The 18766-nt window shown below is 37.6% G+C and overlaps 2 protein-coding genes and 1 long non-coding RNA gene across 3 annotated transcripts in view; 2 read left to right on the top strand and 1 right to left on the bottom strand.

Annotated features, from left to right (window-relative positions):
• LOC117982467 (uncharacterized) overlaps positions 1–917 on the top strand; it is a 2754-nt gene extending 1837 nt beyond the window's left edge. Inside the window, 5 exon segments of the mRNA XM_069498655.1 lie at positions 32–441; positions 443–555; positions 558–656; positions 659–871; positions 874–917. Coding sequence (XP_069354756.1) covers positions 32–441; positions 443–555; positions 558–656; positions 659–871; positions 874–917 — 879 coding nt within the window.
• LOC138402373 (uncharacterized) overlaps positions 1–18766 on the bottom strand; it is a 404494-nt gene that overhangs the window by 48992 nt on the left and 336736 nt on the right. The gene's annotated exons all lie outside the window — the stretch shown is intronic.
• LOC117982688 (iron-sulfur clusters transporter ABCB7, mitochondrial-like) lies at positions 1276–18124 on the top strand. The gene is given in 16 exon segments (XM_034969064.2): positions 1276–1436; positions 1522–1624; positions 2673–2803; positions 3758–3773; positions 3776–3964; positions 5781–5915; positions 5918–5946; positions 7539–7668; positions 8405–8553; positions 9509–9683; positions 9871–10028; positions 10629–10792; positions 12127–12256; positions 13240–13368; positions 15804–15950; positions 16781–18124. Coding segments are annotated over 16 exon segments (2154 nt in total). The 5' UTR covers positions 1276–1283; the 3' UTR covers positions 16997–18124.

The raw sequence follows: 18766 nt of genomic DNA, 5'->3' as shown, positions 1-18766 counted from the left end.
TGTGTCATATTGATAGTGAAATGTGTGTGCGATTACAAAGCAAAAGAATACAATTGAGACCTCATTTAATATTTTTAATGAACTTTTACAAAATACAACGAGCAATTATAATGAGGTTCAAAGTTTGAACATATTTTACATTACAAGATATGAATGGGCGTATTTTACAGTAAATACCAGATGTGTTTATATGGATTTGACAAAACTTATTGACTTACAAAATGTAAATAGTAACATTTTATCCCTCATCAATGATAACACAAAGATATCATTGTGTCCCTACTTAGACATGATTAACCACAGTCCAAATGCTAAAAACGAGACAAAACTTATGATTAGTAAGGATGTAGCAAATTTACCAGTCACAAAATTAAATGAGGGTATATTTTCTGATGTACGGTTTTCTATTTATACAAAAAATAATTTTGATCCATATACACGGTTTTATATGCTATGGTGACAGTCATAATTTTAAATTGATAACCGAGTATGGATTCTTTTTACCATCCAATGAAATTGACTTTGTATCATTTAGTTTTGATGAAATTAATATGTATTTAATTCGAAAGGTAGTAAGCTTTCTAGCGATCAAATAGCATTTATTAATAATCATGGATTGAATAATGATTTGTATATTGATTTACGAGGCCTAAGTTTTAATTCTATGGTTTATTGATGGTCGTAAAGTATTACTACAACAAAAATCTTGATATAAGTAGATTAATTTACTCTGCAGCTATATGTTCTAATGATAGGGTGTTAATTGAATTTATAATGCCAATGGTTAAAGATAGACTTGTAAGTATAGGTGAAGCTCTTGAGAAGTTGTGTAGTTTTAGTAAGAGTATGATTTTAGACAATTGTATAGATCTCAGGGTCAATATGTGAATATATTAGAAAAGTTTATTAAATGTTAGATTTCTAAAATTGATTTTCATTTCATATTAGTATTGAATCTAAGCTAAGCTAGCTGTTTTTACTCCTGAGGACTTCTCATAAGTAGTATTAATAGTCAGTACTCAGTACATAGACCATACTCAGTAATCCTACTGTATACTGTATACAGAAAATTAGTAGACATCTGTTGAGGATCTTTTTGAACATTGTCTAGCAGAAGTCATTTTGTTAGAAGCTATCAAAGAATTTGGATGTACTACTACGTACAGTAAATTGAATGCACTCTGTGGTTAATGGGCATAGACTATAGATAATTAGCTGCCAATGTTTTTGTCGGAGCGGAGCTGTCAATGTCACTGTCAGTTGCTGTCAGTTTGGAAACGACCATGGCGGCAGCGCTTTTGTCAAACAGGAGATTCGATAAATTAATAAAAAACCATGTAAAATTAACTAAAACGTTCTCAAATAAATCAGAGATTCTCAACAAGCCACAGTTTAATATTATTTGCAAGCAATGCGCTGCCGCAAGCTACTTCAGGGTACGAAAAACCGTTCTGAAAAAATGTGATCTGATGATTTTTCTTTGAATTCTTTTCTCAGTTAATTTTCGTGTTTACTTTGCAGTTTTATTCTTCACAAACCCCAAACAATGCTGGTCAAGATTCAGCAAAGAATGTTTTGGCGGCGGTTTTGGCTAATAAGCCCAAAACAGGGAAAATTCCAGTTGGTAAGTCTTGAAGTGGATTTTAGAACGCGTAATTATATGAATTTCAGTTCTGGTTTATATGTTGCGACTTGTTTGCCAACTGAAGTTGCGTAAGTCGACGTTGACCTTGCAGTGAATTCTGTTTTATCAGTTATATAATTTAAGATGGTTTATTAGTCGGTATTACCGGTATAATCAGGTGATAAAACAGATTTACTTAAGTAATTAAAGAATAATTTCTGGTCCAAAAACTTGGTATTTGCAACCATACTAGGCTGTAGATACTAAAACATAGTTCAATGAAACTTAAAGTAAGATAGAAATCTTACAGAATTTATTTAAAAACTAAAGAAGCTTATTGTGGTGCATTCTTAGTTATTTTCTTCATTTATCTAATTACTAGCTTATGCTTGCGACTTCGCCCACGCGGATTACATAAATTTCAACCCCTATTTTACTACCTTAGGGCTGAATTTCAAAAATCCCTTCTCCGCTAGCCTACATCAGAACGCAAATTTCAGCTCAATCCGTCCAGTAGTTTCAGCGGTGTGTTGATAGATCAGTCAGTCAGTCACCTTTTTCTCTTATATATTCAGATTTTATTAATCTAAGAGTACCACTTATTTGCACTTTACAAGTTATATAGATTAAAGTTGTATACTGTAATACTTAGTTCATGTTATGTTTATGTTTAATTCAGTTACAGTTAAGTTGGGTTAATTTATATTTAACTCAAAATAAAAGAAGGAAAGGTGTATGCACACCTTTTATTTGTTAATAACATTTCCCTACAGTATAATTTTGATTACTGCTTGTTTTAACTCTTAGATACACATTTATAGTTAGTTTTTAACTAGTAATATCAAACACTAGTTACTTCACTTAGTTATTGCATAATCTTTATTTTCATTTACTAATGTGATGCTTTTGTTATCATTTTGTGTTTTTATGCTGGTTGATGCAGATCTCTATCCCGCATTCACCACTCGCCTGTCCCTTTTTACTATCCGCATCCTGTATAAAGCATTTCTATCCCTATAATATATCCTGATATGGTGTCCCGTCCTAGGGATCCAAAAGAGAGACTGCTTTCATCCAGGCGCGTCTGTTTTGTCCCGAGAAGATATAAACCTTGGAGATGCTAAGCCTGTGTCGGGGACTGACATGGTCAGGGGGATGCTGGAGTATGTATGGCCTAAGGTGAGACATTTTAAGTCTTTTAACTACTTCCTAAACAGTGGTACCGCTTCGGAAGACGCAGCGTTGGCAGACCCCCCCACTAGGTGGACGGAAACATCAGACAAGTGGCAGGGAGCCGCTGGATTCAGGCGGTGCAAGACCGTGGCATGTGGAAGTCCCTACAAGAGACCTATGTCCAGCAGTGGACGTCTATTGGTTGATGATGATGATGATGATGATGAAACAGTGGTCAAGATATCAGCCTCCTATTTGAGAGGTCTGGGGTTCGACCCTAGGCAGGTGCTTCATCTTTTTGGTACACATTTTACATAATTTTGTCCGCGTGGACTACATAAATTACAAAATCCCTATTTTACCCCCTTAGGGATTGAATTTTCGAAAATCCTTTCTTAGTGGATGTCTACATCATAATAACTGCATTTTTTTTTTATTCAGATACAAGTTAGTCCTTGACTGCAATCTCACCTGGTAGTAAGTGATGATGCAGTCTAGATGATAGCGGGCTAATCTGGAAGGGGTATGGCAGTTTTTATTAAACGCATACCCCTTTGGTTTCTACACGGCATCGTACCGGAACGCTAAATCGCTTGGCGGCACGGCTTTGCCGGTAGGGTGGTAACTAGCCACGGCCGAAGCCCCACCAGACCAGACCAGAAATTTAGAAATTATAAAATTCCAAACCCCTGCCAGGAATCGAACCCGGGACCTCCCACTATTAAGACCACAGCGCTCACCACTGCGCCAGGGAGGTCGTCAAATTTCATCCTGGAATTTCAGCCTGATCTGTCACATAGTTTGAGCTGTGTCGATAGATCAGTCAGCCAGTTAGTCAGCTTTTCCTTTTATATACGAAAATTAAAAACAGATTTAAACATAAGAAAAGAAATCATATAATTTGACTTGACTCTACACGCCCAGTGTGGATCCAGATTTTAACAATCTGCCTATTTGTAGGACAATCCGATGATAAGGAACGAGTGATGCTATCCCTCTCGCTCCTGTTTGGCGCGAAAGTGATGAACGTGACAGTGCCGTTCCTGTTCAAGTACGCGGTGGATGAGGTTAACCAGCTGTCGGTGACGCCGGCCGGTGACGCGCTGTTGGGAATGGCGACGGTGCCGCAAGCTTTGGGGACCACTGCCTTCAGCTTGTTGGTTGGATGTGAGTATAGTTTTTTTTTTTTTTTTTTTTTTTTTCCTACCATAAAGCACCATTATAAAATGGCAGCTTTATTACTACTACCATCTAGCCTATGGGTAATAAGTAATATTATTCTAGCTTAAACTTCTACTTATGATTAATTTTTAAATCTAATTTACAGTCCAATAACTGTCCTTAGTTTATTCTAACACATACTTACAGTTCACTATGTTCTTGTGACCTAGAAAATAAAGTAGCACAAGCACTATTACACAAACGCTGCACTTGTGTACTTTTTAACACTAATTCGAACGGCTTGGTTCTTTTGAGCCTTTTGATATCCATGTTATCTAGAAGCTTCACAGCCTCCAAATTAACATGATGGCGAAGTCGATGTTGGTGAGCTTCTGCGTACTTTTGGATGATTTTGTTTACGAACTCTATCTTAAGGTCCCTGTGGAGATCGTGATTTCTTACATACCAGGGTGCATGTTATTTCCCTGAGTACTTTGTTCTGGAATCTCTGTATTACTTGAACATTGGTCGGTTTAGTACACCCCCAGAGTTGTATACCATACGTCCATACAGGCATCAGAACTTGCTTGTATAGCATAAGTTTATTATGTAATGAGAGCGTGGAATGCCTTCCAAGCAGCCTTCAGCTTGTTGGTTGGATGTGAGTATAGTGACAGTAAGAAATAAATAATTTATTATTAACCTTATTTATTTACGCCCAAAGTCGTCATAAATCTAATGTTAAAATAGGAATATTTCGAGGCTTGCAACTTAAAATTAATGTTTTTTTCGATGTTTATTATATCAATAAACCTAGATAATGGCAAGACAAACCGTTATAATACTTAGTTTTGAGCGTACAATATCAATAATGTAGTACCAATTATATACCCTCCTATGTTTGTATGAAAAAATCACCGAACTGCGCTCTCGGACTAAAACCGTCCTCTTGACATGATAGTTGACACAGATGACATATGCTGAGATCTATAGAGCGCACTTTGACTTTGCTCAGACTTAAGATTGAGTTCAAACGAGACAGATTTATATGAGAGATAGCTATGACTAGTTATAAACGAGACGTTTTAACTCTGTCTTAAGTCTAAGCTAAGTCAGAGTGCGCTTTATAGATCTCAACTAGGGTTCATTCTCGGCTCGAGATTCCGGGAAATCGTTGGGCTTTGTTCCCGGGAAATCAAGCTCGAGAAAACTCGAGAACTCGAGAAATCATTTTGAGTCTATGAAATTATAAAATAAAACGATTTGCGTTTGCCGTTTGTTTTAAATGCAAAAATTTCATTTGATTTTTTTTCTAATTAACATGCCAAAAATGGTGCTGTGATTGTAATTTAATTAAGTTAGGATAAGGTTAACGTTTTCATGTTGAAATTTTTGTTTATTGTTTGTTTTGTTTAAAAGAAAGAAGCTAGAAGTTTTAAGTTGATTTTTTTTCTTTTTAATGCTGTGCTTGTGCTGTAATTGTATAATGTAAAGTCACAAATGTCAGAATATTTTTTTTAGTTTTCTTTAAGAAAAAGAAGCTAATTATGTTGAAGACTGTCAAAAAAGTCTTATAATTATTTTGGTACTTTTATTTGAGGGAAACCACTGAATTTGTTGATTAATCGCATTATTGGAACCGAAGAATATGCAAATCCGTACGTAAATGTAAATTTCTCGACAACCCGAGAAGACCCGAGAAATTAGCCTCGAGAATTCTCGAGACCCGAGAAATTGATAAGCTCGAGAAATCATGAACCCTAATCTCAACCCATAGAGCAAAAATGACGAGTGCGTTCTCAAAATGCACATTTAATTTCAGACGGCATCGCCCGAGCGACGGCGGCAGGCTTCAACGAGCTAAGAAACGCGGTGTTCGCTAAAGTGGCCCAACATTCCATCAGGAAACTAGCCTGCAATGTGTTCATGCATATACACAACTTGGATCTGAGCTTTCATTGGGCAGACAGACTGGGGCTTTGTCAAAGGTAAAACGTTTCCTCCATCTTTTTGTACGTAGTCTAAATTCCAAGGACACGTACGAAGCGATTTGCCTCCTTATTTCTAATTCAAACTGCTATTTTCTAGCGGAAGAGTTCCATATTCTAGCAGTTAGAAAATGAAATGCCCTTCCAGCATCAGATTTCCCCTCCAATTTTAATATGGGTACCTTCAAATCAAGAGTGAAGAGGCGTCTTCTAGGCCAGCGCGCTCCTGCATCATTACTTGCCAGCAAATCTGATCTAAGCCAAGCATCACTACCCATATTATAAACTAGCTTATGCTCGCGACTTCGTCCGCGTGGACTACACAAATTTCAAACCCCTATTTCACCCCCTTAGGAGTGAATTTTCAAAAATCCTTTCTTATCCTTTAATGCGAATAGAAAATAGCTCAGCACACCTTTAGTGTGCAATTTTGACTTAAATAATATTATTTATTTTACTTTATATACCTAATTAATTTGCAAAAAATTACTTTTGGCTATTTATTTTATTTTAATTTAATTTTATCTAAACGTTATTTTATTATATTGTATTACTCTGGATTTTTATCTGAAAATAAAGATATATTATTATTATTATTATTAGCGGACGCCTACGTCATAATAGCTATCTGCATGCCAAATTTCAGCCCGATCCGTCCAGTAGTTTGAGCTGTGCGTTGATAGATCAGTCAGTCAGTCAGTCAGTCAGTCAGTCAGTCAGTCAGTCACCTTTTCCTTTTATTATTATAAATGAGAAAGTGTGTTTGTTTGTTGGTTTATTGGTTTGTCCTTCAATCATGTCGCAACGGAGCAACGAATCGACGTGATTTTTTGCATAGGTATAGTTGACAAGTAGATAGGTTTTATAGCACACGTAAGGGGAAAAACCGGCTAAGTGCGAGTCAGGCTCGCACACTGAGGGTTCCGTACTACAGTCGTATTTTTTCGACATTCTGCACGATAATTCAAAAACTATGATGCATAAAAATAAATAAAAATCTGTTTTAGAATGCAAGTAAAGCCCTTTCATATTATGATACCCCACTTGATATAGTTATCTTACTTCGAATATTGAAAATACTAAATATTAGTTCATGACCACAATTTAATTTTTTTGTGTGATCTAACCCTAAATTCACGGTTTTCAGATTTTTCCCCTAAAGCCAGCTATAAGACCCACCCACCTGCCAAATTTCATGATTCTAGGTGAACGGGAAGTACCCTGTAGGTTTCTTGACAGACAGACAGACAAACAACAAAGTGATCCTATAAGGATTCCGTTTTTCCTTTTGAGGTACGGAACCCTAAAAATCAGAAAACGGTGAATTTGTGGTTACATCACAAAAGAATAATTACATTTTAATTATTTTCATGAACAAATAATTAGTATTTTCAACTTTCAAAGTAAGGTTAACATACCAAGTGGGCTATCTTATGAAAAGGCACACATACATTCTAAAGCAGATTTTTATTTATTTTATGCATAATAGTTTTTGATTTCTCGTGCAAAATGTCGAAAAAATACCCGAGTACGGAACCCTCAGTGCGCGAGTGTGACTCGCACTTGACCGGTTTTTTTCGTTTGTTTCATAGACGATAGACCGCGGCTCTCGCGCCATAAACTTCGTGCTGTCGGCGATGGTGTTCAACATTGTGCCTACAATATTGGAGCTGGCCCTGGTGTCTTCCATACTCGGCCTCAAGGGAGGACTGGCTTTTGCAGGTAACTTGTTATTACGCTGTGTCCAGGAGACGCGGGTTCGATTCTTGCCGGTTCGCAATTTTTGATATGTATTGAAAATTATTTAGATATTATATATATATATAAAAGGAAAAGGTGACTGACTGACTGACTGACTGAATGACTGACTGACTGACTGACTGATCTATCAACGCACAGCTCAAACTACTGGACGGATCGGGCTGAAATTTGGCATGCAGATAGCTATTATGACGTAGGCATCCGCTAAGAAAGGATTTTTGAAAATTCAACTCCTAAGGGGGTGAAATAGGGTTTTGAAATTTTGTAGTCCACGCGGACGAAGTCGCGAGCATAAGCTAGTTCTTTGTATAAATTCCATTGAACCTAATGCAAAAATCGTGTTTCATAAAGCTGTCAAACCAAACTTGAACATTGGTCATCAATTTTTAAGCGAAAAACTCACATCAAAATATTCTTGGCGCTAACCATTTTGATACACCAACGAATCACAGACGGATTGTTTTCTAATTGAAATTCAAATTTTTTGAAGTTATTATCGAATTGAATTTCGAATGTTTTGAAAAACATGTTTGTGACTGGTTGGTGAATCAAAATGGTTAACGCCACTGATATTTTTACCTCTATCATTTGCATGGGAGTGTGCAACAGAGAGGAACTGTTTTCCGCGGATGCAGAATAGCATTTTTTTTTTTTTTTTTTTTTAATTATTATTCAGTAAAATGTTATTTGTCCACAGGTGTAGCGTTTAGCTGCGTGGGTGTATACGCGGCGTACACACTGGCCGTCACCCAGTGGCGGACTAAGTTCAGGGTGTACATGAACAAAGCTGAAAACGACGCCGGGAATAAGGCTATCGACTCGCTCATCAACTACGAGACTGTTAAGGTGAGAAATAACTATGTACTAGAAATTTAGTTTTTTTTTTTTTTTTTTTTTCTACCATAAAGCACCATTATAAAATGGCAGCTTTATTACTACTACCATCTAGCCTATGGGCTAATAAGTAACATTATTCTAGCTTAAACTTCTACTTATGATTAATTTTTAAATCTAATTTACAGTCCAATAACTGTCCTTAGTTTATTCTAACACGTACTTACAGTTCACTATGTTCTTGTGACCTAGAATATTTAGTGCTAAAAATTTTTTACGAGACATTTCACCGCGACTAATAGCCTCATCTGGTGACAGAAGGGCTGGCTCATTTTTTGCGCAACGGATCAGCCTGGCTGTCCAGCGCGGAAATGCAGCCAGTATTCTTGGCACCATTCCACGCGGTCATGATTTATATGGTAATTAGATAAGGCTAGCTTTAAGTTTTATTGTAATAGATTGATATTTATTTATGTACTAGATATTATCTGTTATGTATTTAGTATACTTTTAGCTGATGCCCGCAACAACGTACGCGTGGATTTAGGTTTCTGAAAATCCCGTGGGAACCTTTCGATTTCCCGGGATAAAAGTAGCCTATGCCACTCTCCAGGTCTTAAACTATACCCATGCAAAAAATCACGACGTGATTGAAAGGCAGACCAACAAACCAACGAACAAACACACTTTCGCTTTTATAATATGGTGTTAGTATAGAAGATATAAGAAGTTAGTATAGTGCTCTCTCTGTTACGTAATGATAGAGTCAAAAATCTCAGTTGACGCTAACTATTTTGAGGCACCTTAGTTAGGCTGCATCTTCACTTGCCAGGTCTGATTGCAGCCGTGCGCTAGTCTATAAATGAAAAAAATATATATATTCAATTTCATTTCATTTCATTTCGTTTCTAAAATTTAAAATGTTTTGTTAACAGACTACAATAAAAGAGGTTTTTTGTTATTGTAGTATTTCAACAACGAGAACTACGAGCTGCAGAAATACGACGCGAGTCTGAAGAAGTATGAGGACGCTTCTCTCAAGACTGCGTCTAGTCTGGCGTTGTTGAACTTCGGCCAGCACGCCATCTTCAGCGCCGGCCTGAGCGCCATCATGATTATGGCGGCCAATCAGATTGCACAGGGTGAGTTTTGCTATTGTAGTATTTCAACGAGAACTACGAGCTGCAGAAATACGACGCGAGTCTGAAGAAGTATGAGGACGCTTCTCTCAAGACTGCGTCTAGTCTGGCGTTGTGGAACTTCGGCCAGCACGCCATCTTCAGCCATCATGATTATTATTTTATTACCGTATGGATTTTGTTTCACCAGGCAATATGACAGTGGGTGACTTGGTGATGGTGAACGGGTTGGTGTTTCAACTGTCCATACCGCTGGGCTTCCTGGGCTCCGTGTACCGTGAAGTTCGTCAGGCAGTGGTCGATATGCAGACCATGTTCACTCTTATGACGGTGCAGCCGCGAGTCAAAGTGAGTATACATTTCTTCTTAATATATAAAACACAGACAATGTCTCTACCTATGTCCGTTATAGACTAAAACCTTATAACCGATGTGCCCCAAACTGGTTTCAACCGGTCATTAAAAAATGAACCCATCCAGCCGATGTACCCCAAACCGGTTTCAGCCGGTTATCAGAAAGTGAAACCATCCAATCGATAAGGCCCAAACTGGTTTCAACCGGTCATAAAAAGTGAAACCATCTAGCCAATGTACCCCAAACCGGTTTCAGCCGGTCATCAGAGATAAGGCCCAAACTGGTTTCAACCGGTCATCAGAAAGTGAAACCATCTAATCAGTGAGGCCCAAAACAGTTTCATCCGGTCATCAGAAAGTGAAACCATCCAATCGATAAGGCCCAAACTAGTTTCAACCGGTCATCTGAAAGTGAAACCATCCAATCAGTGAGGCCCAAAACCGGTTTCAACCAGTCATCAGAAAGTGAAACCAGTGAACTGATGTGGCCCAAATCGGTTGTCTGGTGGGAAGCTTCGGCCGTGACGAGACCCTACCGGCAAAGCTTAGAAACTGTTGAGGGGTCGTTATCCCTATTTTTATTATTATTCACAGGAAAAAGAGCAAGCCAGCAAACTAGTGGTGGACGCCAAGACCGCAACAATCGACTTCAAGGACGTGAGCTTCAAATACATCAACGGGAAACCGATCTTCAACAACCTGACCTTCAGCATTCCCGCGGGCCAGAAAATCGGCATCGTCGGAGGCTCAGGGAGCGGGTGAGACAGATTTTAGCTTTCATCAAGAGCAAGTCGGCCAACTACCTATTGATATTTTGGAGTTCAAAAATAAGATTTCTGCGCAGGTACATTGGCGTAACTTAAACAGTTGTACCACAATTAATACGATGATTTTGAATTAAATAAACTATATAAGAAACTAGCAAATTGGAAAAATTAACAACTCCATAATCTGCATAATCATTGCGAATGTCTTTGGTTTGTGTAAAACAATGTTTTCTTTTGCCAAAAATAGACGTGATACTGGGGGCACACGATGCGTTGCGGCGCCGCATCGCAAAGATTTCACCGTAATAAATAATAAAAATAAATAATAAAAAAACGTTGTTATGTCGCAGCGGCGCCGTAGCAGCGTTGGTCAGTCTGTTGATAAAAACAACTGAGTGGTGCCGCTCCGACGTCGCAACGCATTCACCCCTCCCCGCCTCGTCTCGGTGGTTGCGGCGGCGGTGCGGCGCCGGAGCGCATCGTGTGACATGCCACATATATTTCTATGTAAGACAACGCAGCGACACCGCTGCGGCGCCGCACCGCCGCCGCAACGGTGTCGCTGCGTTATCGCTGCGCCTGCCTTCCGCCTCAGGAAAGTTCAAAAGTCATTTGTGGGTATTGGTATTACCTTTTATAATAAAATCCCGCAAACTATTTTGGACTTACCTTTGCACAAGTTTAAAAAATCTATTAAAAATATGCTCCTGAAAAAAGCATATTACACAATTGAAGATTATCTAAATGATAAAAGAGCGTGGATTTGACCTGCAGCTCGTTCCAGCAACGCACAACACTGCAAATACTATTTTATACATGGCATAATTTTGTACCTATATCAAATATTTGAAAAGAGCAACCGCCGAGTTCTTGCTGGTTCTTCTCGGCAGGAAAGGCATTCCGAACCAGTGGTAGATGCATCCGACTATTCGTAAGCACTTGTAAAAGTTTATACGAATAAAAAGATTTTCATTCATTCATTCATTTCATTCATTCATTCATTCATTCATTCAACGCATCTTGTGCCCCCGCTCTTATTCCAAACGTCGATTTGATATTTTCAAAGCAAAATTCATTCATCCGGCCTCTTTCGGGGTGAGGCACAGTTAGAGGGAAAGGGTGACATGCACAGATAACGGTTTTTCCGTCATCTGTGGATACAACACTATTTTAGGCTCCATTCGCCAATGAGTTGTCGCTTCGATGACGCTTTTTTCTGTGTGTTTTGTACTGTGCATTGTGTTTGTGCTGAATAAAAGAGTATCTTTTTTATTGATTCAACAAAGCTTTGCTTCAAAAACTTTTCTATTTCTATTCTATTGTAGTAAATCAACAATGGTGCGTCTTCTGTTCCGTTTCTTCGAGCCGCAATCCGGACAGATCACGATAGCCGGTCAAAACATCAAGGACTTGGACTTGGTCAGCTTGAGGAGGTCCATTGCCATAGTCCCGCAGGTAAAACATAGAGGTAGTATATATTATGTGGAATCCATAGCCATAATAAATGGTTTCCACTATACTGAGTTGTCAAACGCCATAATTTAAACGGCGGACCTCTTGTGGCGCCCTCTCCTGCGGGTCCCCATTCCAAAACAAAAAAAATGTGCATAATATGTAACCTTTACACGTGGTTCGAAGGAAAGCTAAACGCGCGGGGACTCATTCATTCATTCATGCCATATCCGTCTGTCTGTCCGTCCACGGCTAAGCTCAGAGACATTAGTACTAGAAAACTGTTATCACACGGACACAGTGGCAAAAATAATAAAACTAGAGATGCTCGTGGTGGCGCTGTGGATTAAGGTTTTAAAATCCCGTAGGAACTCTTTGATTTCCGGGATAAAAAGTAGCATAGTCCTTCCCCGGGATACAAGCAGTGGCGTGCATAGGGTTTAAAGCCAGGGTAAGCATTAGTTAGGTAAGCAAGCCAAAGGATAATGAGCATTGAGAAATTTCAACTGAGTTAACCATTTCTTGGGTAAGCAGCGACTTTTATGCCTCTATGAGTTGCACGCCACCTTGGATACAAGCTATCTCTAGCTCTAGCAAATTTCGTCAAAATCGGTTGAACGAATGGGCCGTGAAAGGCTTCGCAGATAGACAGACACACTTTCGCATTTATAATATTATTAGTATGGATAAAAATCACCGTGAGATAGATAGATCTGCATGCCACATTTTCAGTCGGCTCCGTCCAGTAGTTTGAGCTGTGCGTTGATGATCAGTCAGTTAGTCAGTCACCTTTTCTTTTTACATACTCTAAGCTAGTTTTAAGAAGTGGGTGCCTGGGTCTTGGGAACCAGGGAGCATGGACACTGGTCGGCTCCTGGTTCCAGGGACTACGGCACCCTACCTGTTTCTACCTATTTGTAAATTTGGCTGAATAAAGGTTTTTATTATTATTATATTTAGGTGATAGATATAATTATTTGTTCCAGGACTGTGTGCTGTTCCACGACACGATATACCACAACCTGCACTACGGAGATCTGTCCAAGTCGCAGGAGGAAGTGTACAAGCGAGCAAGAATGGCCGAACTGCACGAATCCGTCATCACTGGGCCTAAGGTAGCATGGTTTTTCCAAATCCTATCATCAGCCTGTGTGCGTCCACTGCGGGCCATTTAAGCCTTTTCGAGTGCGCGACACCAAAACACGTACTCCGCCTTCTAATATGCTCCCCACCACTCGGTCCTTCGTCCACGGGCTGGAGGTGTCCCACAACTGCGCTTCCCAGGTACGCCGTCTCACTCCATAACACGTTGCCCCTCGGCCGTCGGTTCTGCGAAAGACATGACATGCCCATTCCACTTCAGCTTGCTCATCAGAATCAGAATTCAGGATGCTAATTAGGCTCAATAGCTCAACGGGTAAAGGAGTGGACTGAAAATCGAATGGTCGACGGTTTCAAAACCCCGCCGTGCACTATTGTCGTTACATACTCCTACACAAGCTTGAGCTTAGTTGGAGAGGAAAGGGGGAATATTAGTCATTTAAAACATGGCAATACTCTTATAAAAAAAAAAAAAAACAAATCCTTTGAGCTATGTCGGTCGCTTTTGTTTCTTTGCGAACTAGTGGTAAATAAAACTACTGCCTATTCATAATCCCTTTTTCCCAGGTTTACATGAATCAAAAAATTCTATTCTATTCTATTCTATTCTATCTATTCATTTCTATTCTATTATATTCTATTCTATCTATTCTTTCTATCTATTCTATTCTCTTCTCTTTCTTTCTTCATTCTATTTCTATTTATTCTCTTCTCTCTATTCTATTCTATTCTAATCATTCTATTCTATTTCTATTCTATTATATTCTCTTCTATTCATCTATTATATTTATCTCTTATATTCTATCTATTCTATTTATCTATTCTATCCTTCTATTATATTCTATTCTTATTTCATTATTCTATTCTATTCTATTCTATTCTATTCTTTCTATTCTATTCTCTTATATTCTATCTATATTCTATTATATCTATTCTATGCTATTCTATTCTATTCTAATTTCTATCTATTTATTCTATTTATTCTCTTCTTTCTATTCTTTCTCTCTATTTCATATTATATTATTTTATTATATTATATTATATTATATTAAATATTATATATATTATATTATATTATATTATCTATATTTATTTATATATTCTATTATATTAGATTATTACTATATATTATTATATTATTATTATATTATATCTCTTCTGTTTATTCTATTATATTTATTATATCTATCTATTCTATTCTATTTATTCTATCTATTATATTCTATTCTATTCTATTCTATTCTATTCTTTCTATTCTATTTATTCTATTTATTCTATTCTATTCTATTTATTTATTATTATATTTATCTATTATTTCTATTCTTATTCTATTATTATTCTATCTATTCTATTCTATTCTATTCTATTCTATTCTATTCTATTTCTATTCTATTCTATGCTATTCTATTCTATTCTATTCTATTTCTATTCTTTCAATTCTATTCTATCTATTCATTCTATTCTATTCTATTTATTCTATTCTATTCTATTCTATTCTATTCTACTTCTATTCTATTCTATTCTATTCTATTCTAGTCTATTCTATTCTATTCTATTCTATTCTATCTATTCTATCTATTCCTTCTATTCTATTCTATTCTATTCTATTCTATCTATTCTTCTATTCTATCTATCTATCTATTCTATTCTTCTATCTCTATTCTATTCTATTCTATTCGAGTCTATTCTATTCTATTCTATCCTATTGTATATTTCCTATGTCCTCGTTCCGGATTTATCCCTGATACCCAACATAGCGCGCTGAACGACTTAGTTTAGGTTTGTGGACGAGGCCAACTGTCAGTGTCCACGTTTCCGTTCCATGCGTCGTCACAGGTAGGAGACACTCATTGAAGACCTTAGTCTTAGGCGGTATCGCCCATTTTTTTTTTTTTAATTCTTTATTCAGCCAAATAATAATTATACAATTTTACGCTTGACATCCTTAAACTCTGTTGAGTTTATATGGATTTTGCACATTCCTCTTATAATACAAACTAAACTAGATAATGGGGGCCGATTCTCGAGTACACAATCTCTAAACTAAACTAAATTAACAGGTCTAAATCTAGTGCTATCCTTTTCTGTAAGCAACATTATTAAAGGGATAGCAATAGATTTAGACGTGTCATTTTAGTTTAGTTTAGAGATTGTGTACAATGGAATTAGCCACATTAACTAAGTACAAATCAAAACTGATGAAATCGATGCGATCTTAATTAATATTGGTAGGTAAAATGTAGGTCGGTAGGTAAATTCGAAGACCCGTCGTACCAGCAGTGGACGTATATCGGCTGATGATGATGATGATGATGAATAAATCGATTGTCGATTTTTATTTGATTGTTTTTCGTAAAGACCAATAAATCGACAATCGATTGTTCGATTCATTCGATTAGCAGGCGATTCGATGGCGAACTAATACCTACTATCGGCCATTTTGTTCCAGGGCTATGAAACTCAAGTAGGCGAGCGTGGGCTCAAGCTATCGGGCGGCGAGAAGCAGAGGGTAGCGATCGCTCGAGCGATACTCAAAGACTCGCCCATCATTATATTCGACGAAGCTACCTCCAGCTTGGACTCACTTACCGAACATGTAAGTAAGAAAATAATGTACATCGACCTTTAAAAGGAGATAGCGGATTTGTAGAGCATTGTCTCTGTCGTCGAGACCGACAAAACGTCATATATAGGTGAGTGACAGAGACAGGCAACAAACAATAGCGGACGGTCACGCGTTATGGCTAGCATAGGTGTATTCGCGCCACTCAAAAATAAGATTTCTGCGCAAGTACATCGGCATAACTTTTAAAGGTAGTATAGGTACTACTGTGTATACACGGTGACGTTTTAGTGGTTGTCTGCCCGCGGCAGAACGATTTGCCCTCAGTAGTAGTATCGAAATTTTGAGTTAAACTTAAAAAATAAAAATGTTTTTGATTTGAAATAATTAAAAAAAAAATCGACAACTCGAAAGTGTGAGAAACAATAGTAACTCCCTAGACGTAACGTCACAGAATATATAATAGTACTAACGTAGTAACGTGAATAGTTGGTAGGTACATTCACTCGAACCGCGCAGCCAATAAAGTAAAAAAGGTTTAGAGCAAAATAAGCTCTCGCGCGTAGTGATACGGCATAAACTAGCCTGCGCGCACGCGGTATCACTATTGGTTCGAGGTCTCATTCGATTTTTGTTTTTTCTCGATTGTAAATTTGACATTTTTGACTCTAATATTTTTTTATATTTATAAATCGATTGTAATACCACGACAAAATCATTTCGCTTCGGGAAAACAACCATTAAAATTTCAGCGTGTATGTATATAAAAAAGATAACAATGTTGTCTTATGTTCAAAACTTAGGCTGGCCGTATATTATCAGAAATAATGCGATATTTGCTCCAATGTTTGTTCCAATTGCAGGCAATTCTCCAAGCGTTAAAAGCGGCGACCGTCGGCAGAACATCAATATGCATCGCACATCGCCTGTCCACAGTTATGGACGCGGACGAAATATTAGTGCTGGAAAATGGTGCCATTTCTGAGAGGGGCACCCATAACTCGCTCATTGGCAACAAATCATCCTTATATTATAGGTTGTGGGAGAAACAGAATAGAGAAGCGATGCCTGGACCGTGAATAACACGTTAGTGTATTGGTTACCAATGTTTGATCAAATGTTTCGCCCAACAACGAAAACTCTAAAATCCAACCTCAAAATCTCATTAAGAAATTGGCGAAATGTTGCAAAATCTTACCTCAATGTTGGATCCAATGTTTGATCGAATATATTCCAAATGTTTTGTTTGAACGTTTGTTAAAATAAAAGCCTTTCTGTATTTATTAAGTCAAATCGGAAGAAACGGGATATGGAAGTGATGCTCTGGATCGTGAAGTAGGAATACGTTCGTGTATTGGTTACCAATGTTAGATCAAATGTTTCGTCCAACAACGTAATCTCATTTTAAAATTGGCGAACCATAATTATTTAATTGTAAAACCTTTCACAATGTTGGTTCAAAAGTTTCGCCCAACAAGGAAATCTCAATCAAAAAGTTGAAGTCGTATGATCTAGTAAATATTATTTTTTGAACAAACGTTTTGTCCAACATATAGTCCGTACAAAATGACTCCTCACGCGCCATTGAAATGAAATCAAAATATTAATTCAACTAAACTTTCACAAGTACTTTTGAATCATCGGATGCATCTACCACTGGTTCGGAAAGCCTTTCCTACCGAGAAGAACCAGCAAGAAACTCGGCGGTTTCAAATATTTTCAAAATATTTGCAAAGGTTTTCGAATTAATAAAAATTCTAAATTCTGATACAAACCAGCTTTCTTAAGGTGAATTCACACTTGCGCACGCGCACGAATCCTGCTGCCCAAGTCTGGATCTACCTTTAGATTATAAAACTTCCTATGTGGCATCGTACCGCTACGCTAAATCTCTTGGCGGTACGAAAAGGTTAAAGAAATTGTTAAATTAAATACGTAGTTATAAGTCCCGCAAATTGCTAATGCGCATGGGTGTCATTTTAGTGACGTCAGCACTAGACTGAAGTTTCGAGCTGACTGATGGTATATTTTTACTTTTTACTTAAATATACGTCAAATGACGTCATTTCGATATTAATGAGACATGGTTCCAGCGCAATAGCAATTTGCGGGACTTTTGATATAACAAATATGTAAATAATTATAGGTAATTTATGATGGTAGGTATGTAAAGTTACTGTTGAATTAAGAATATTATTTTGTTTTAACCTGCGTTTTATTTAAAAACCATATTAAAATTAGTAATATAAAAATCAAAAGTGATTTTAACAAGATGATATTTAATTGCACTCTGAAAAATTAGAGCTGCATGCCTGGGATCGAACCCCCGACCCCCTCGAATAGGAGGCCTACGACGTCAACCGCTGGGCTATTATATACTGTGGCCCTACCGCGGTTGTTTGACAGCTACAATGTCACGATCGCAATCATCTCTGATTGGTTAATGCTCGCTCACTATTGGCCACAATGCATTGTTGCAACAAGAATCGCACAAATTCAGCCAATCAGAACAATTGAGATTGTAATAATGATTGATGCAGGTTTTAGACAATCGCCCTACTGTTTGCAAATTGCACCAAGATCACACGAGTACAGTAGGTACGCGGCCAGAAGTGATGAACATCGATCTTTAGAAGGAGACAGCAGATTTGTAGAGCACTGTCTCGGTCGTTGAAACCGACAAAGCGTCATATGGGTATGAGTGACAGAGACGACGCTCTACAAAGTAGAAATATCATTCTAAAGGCAGATGTTCATCAATTTCGGCCACGTACTGTAAGTGCCTATCTGTTTAAAATGTAAAGACCTTTTGGTTTAGGAACGTGAAATGTCAAACTTATAAAGTTATG

The sequence above is a fragment of the Maniola hyperantus genome, chromosome 5, assembly GCF_902806685.2.
Source record: "Maniola hyperantus chromosome 5, iAphHyp1.2, whole genome shotgun sequence".
Lineage (NCBI taxonomy): Eukaryota > Metazoa > Arthropoda > Insecta > Lepidoptera > Nymphalidae > Maniola > Maniola hyperantus.
Note: the sequence above shows the minus strand (reverse complement) of the source record. Positions and strands in the feature narration are given on the sequence as shown.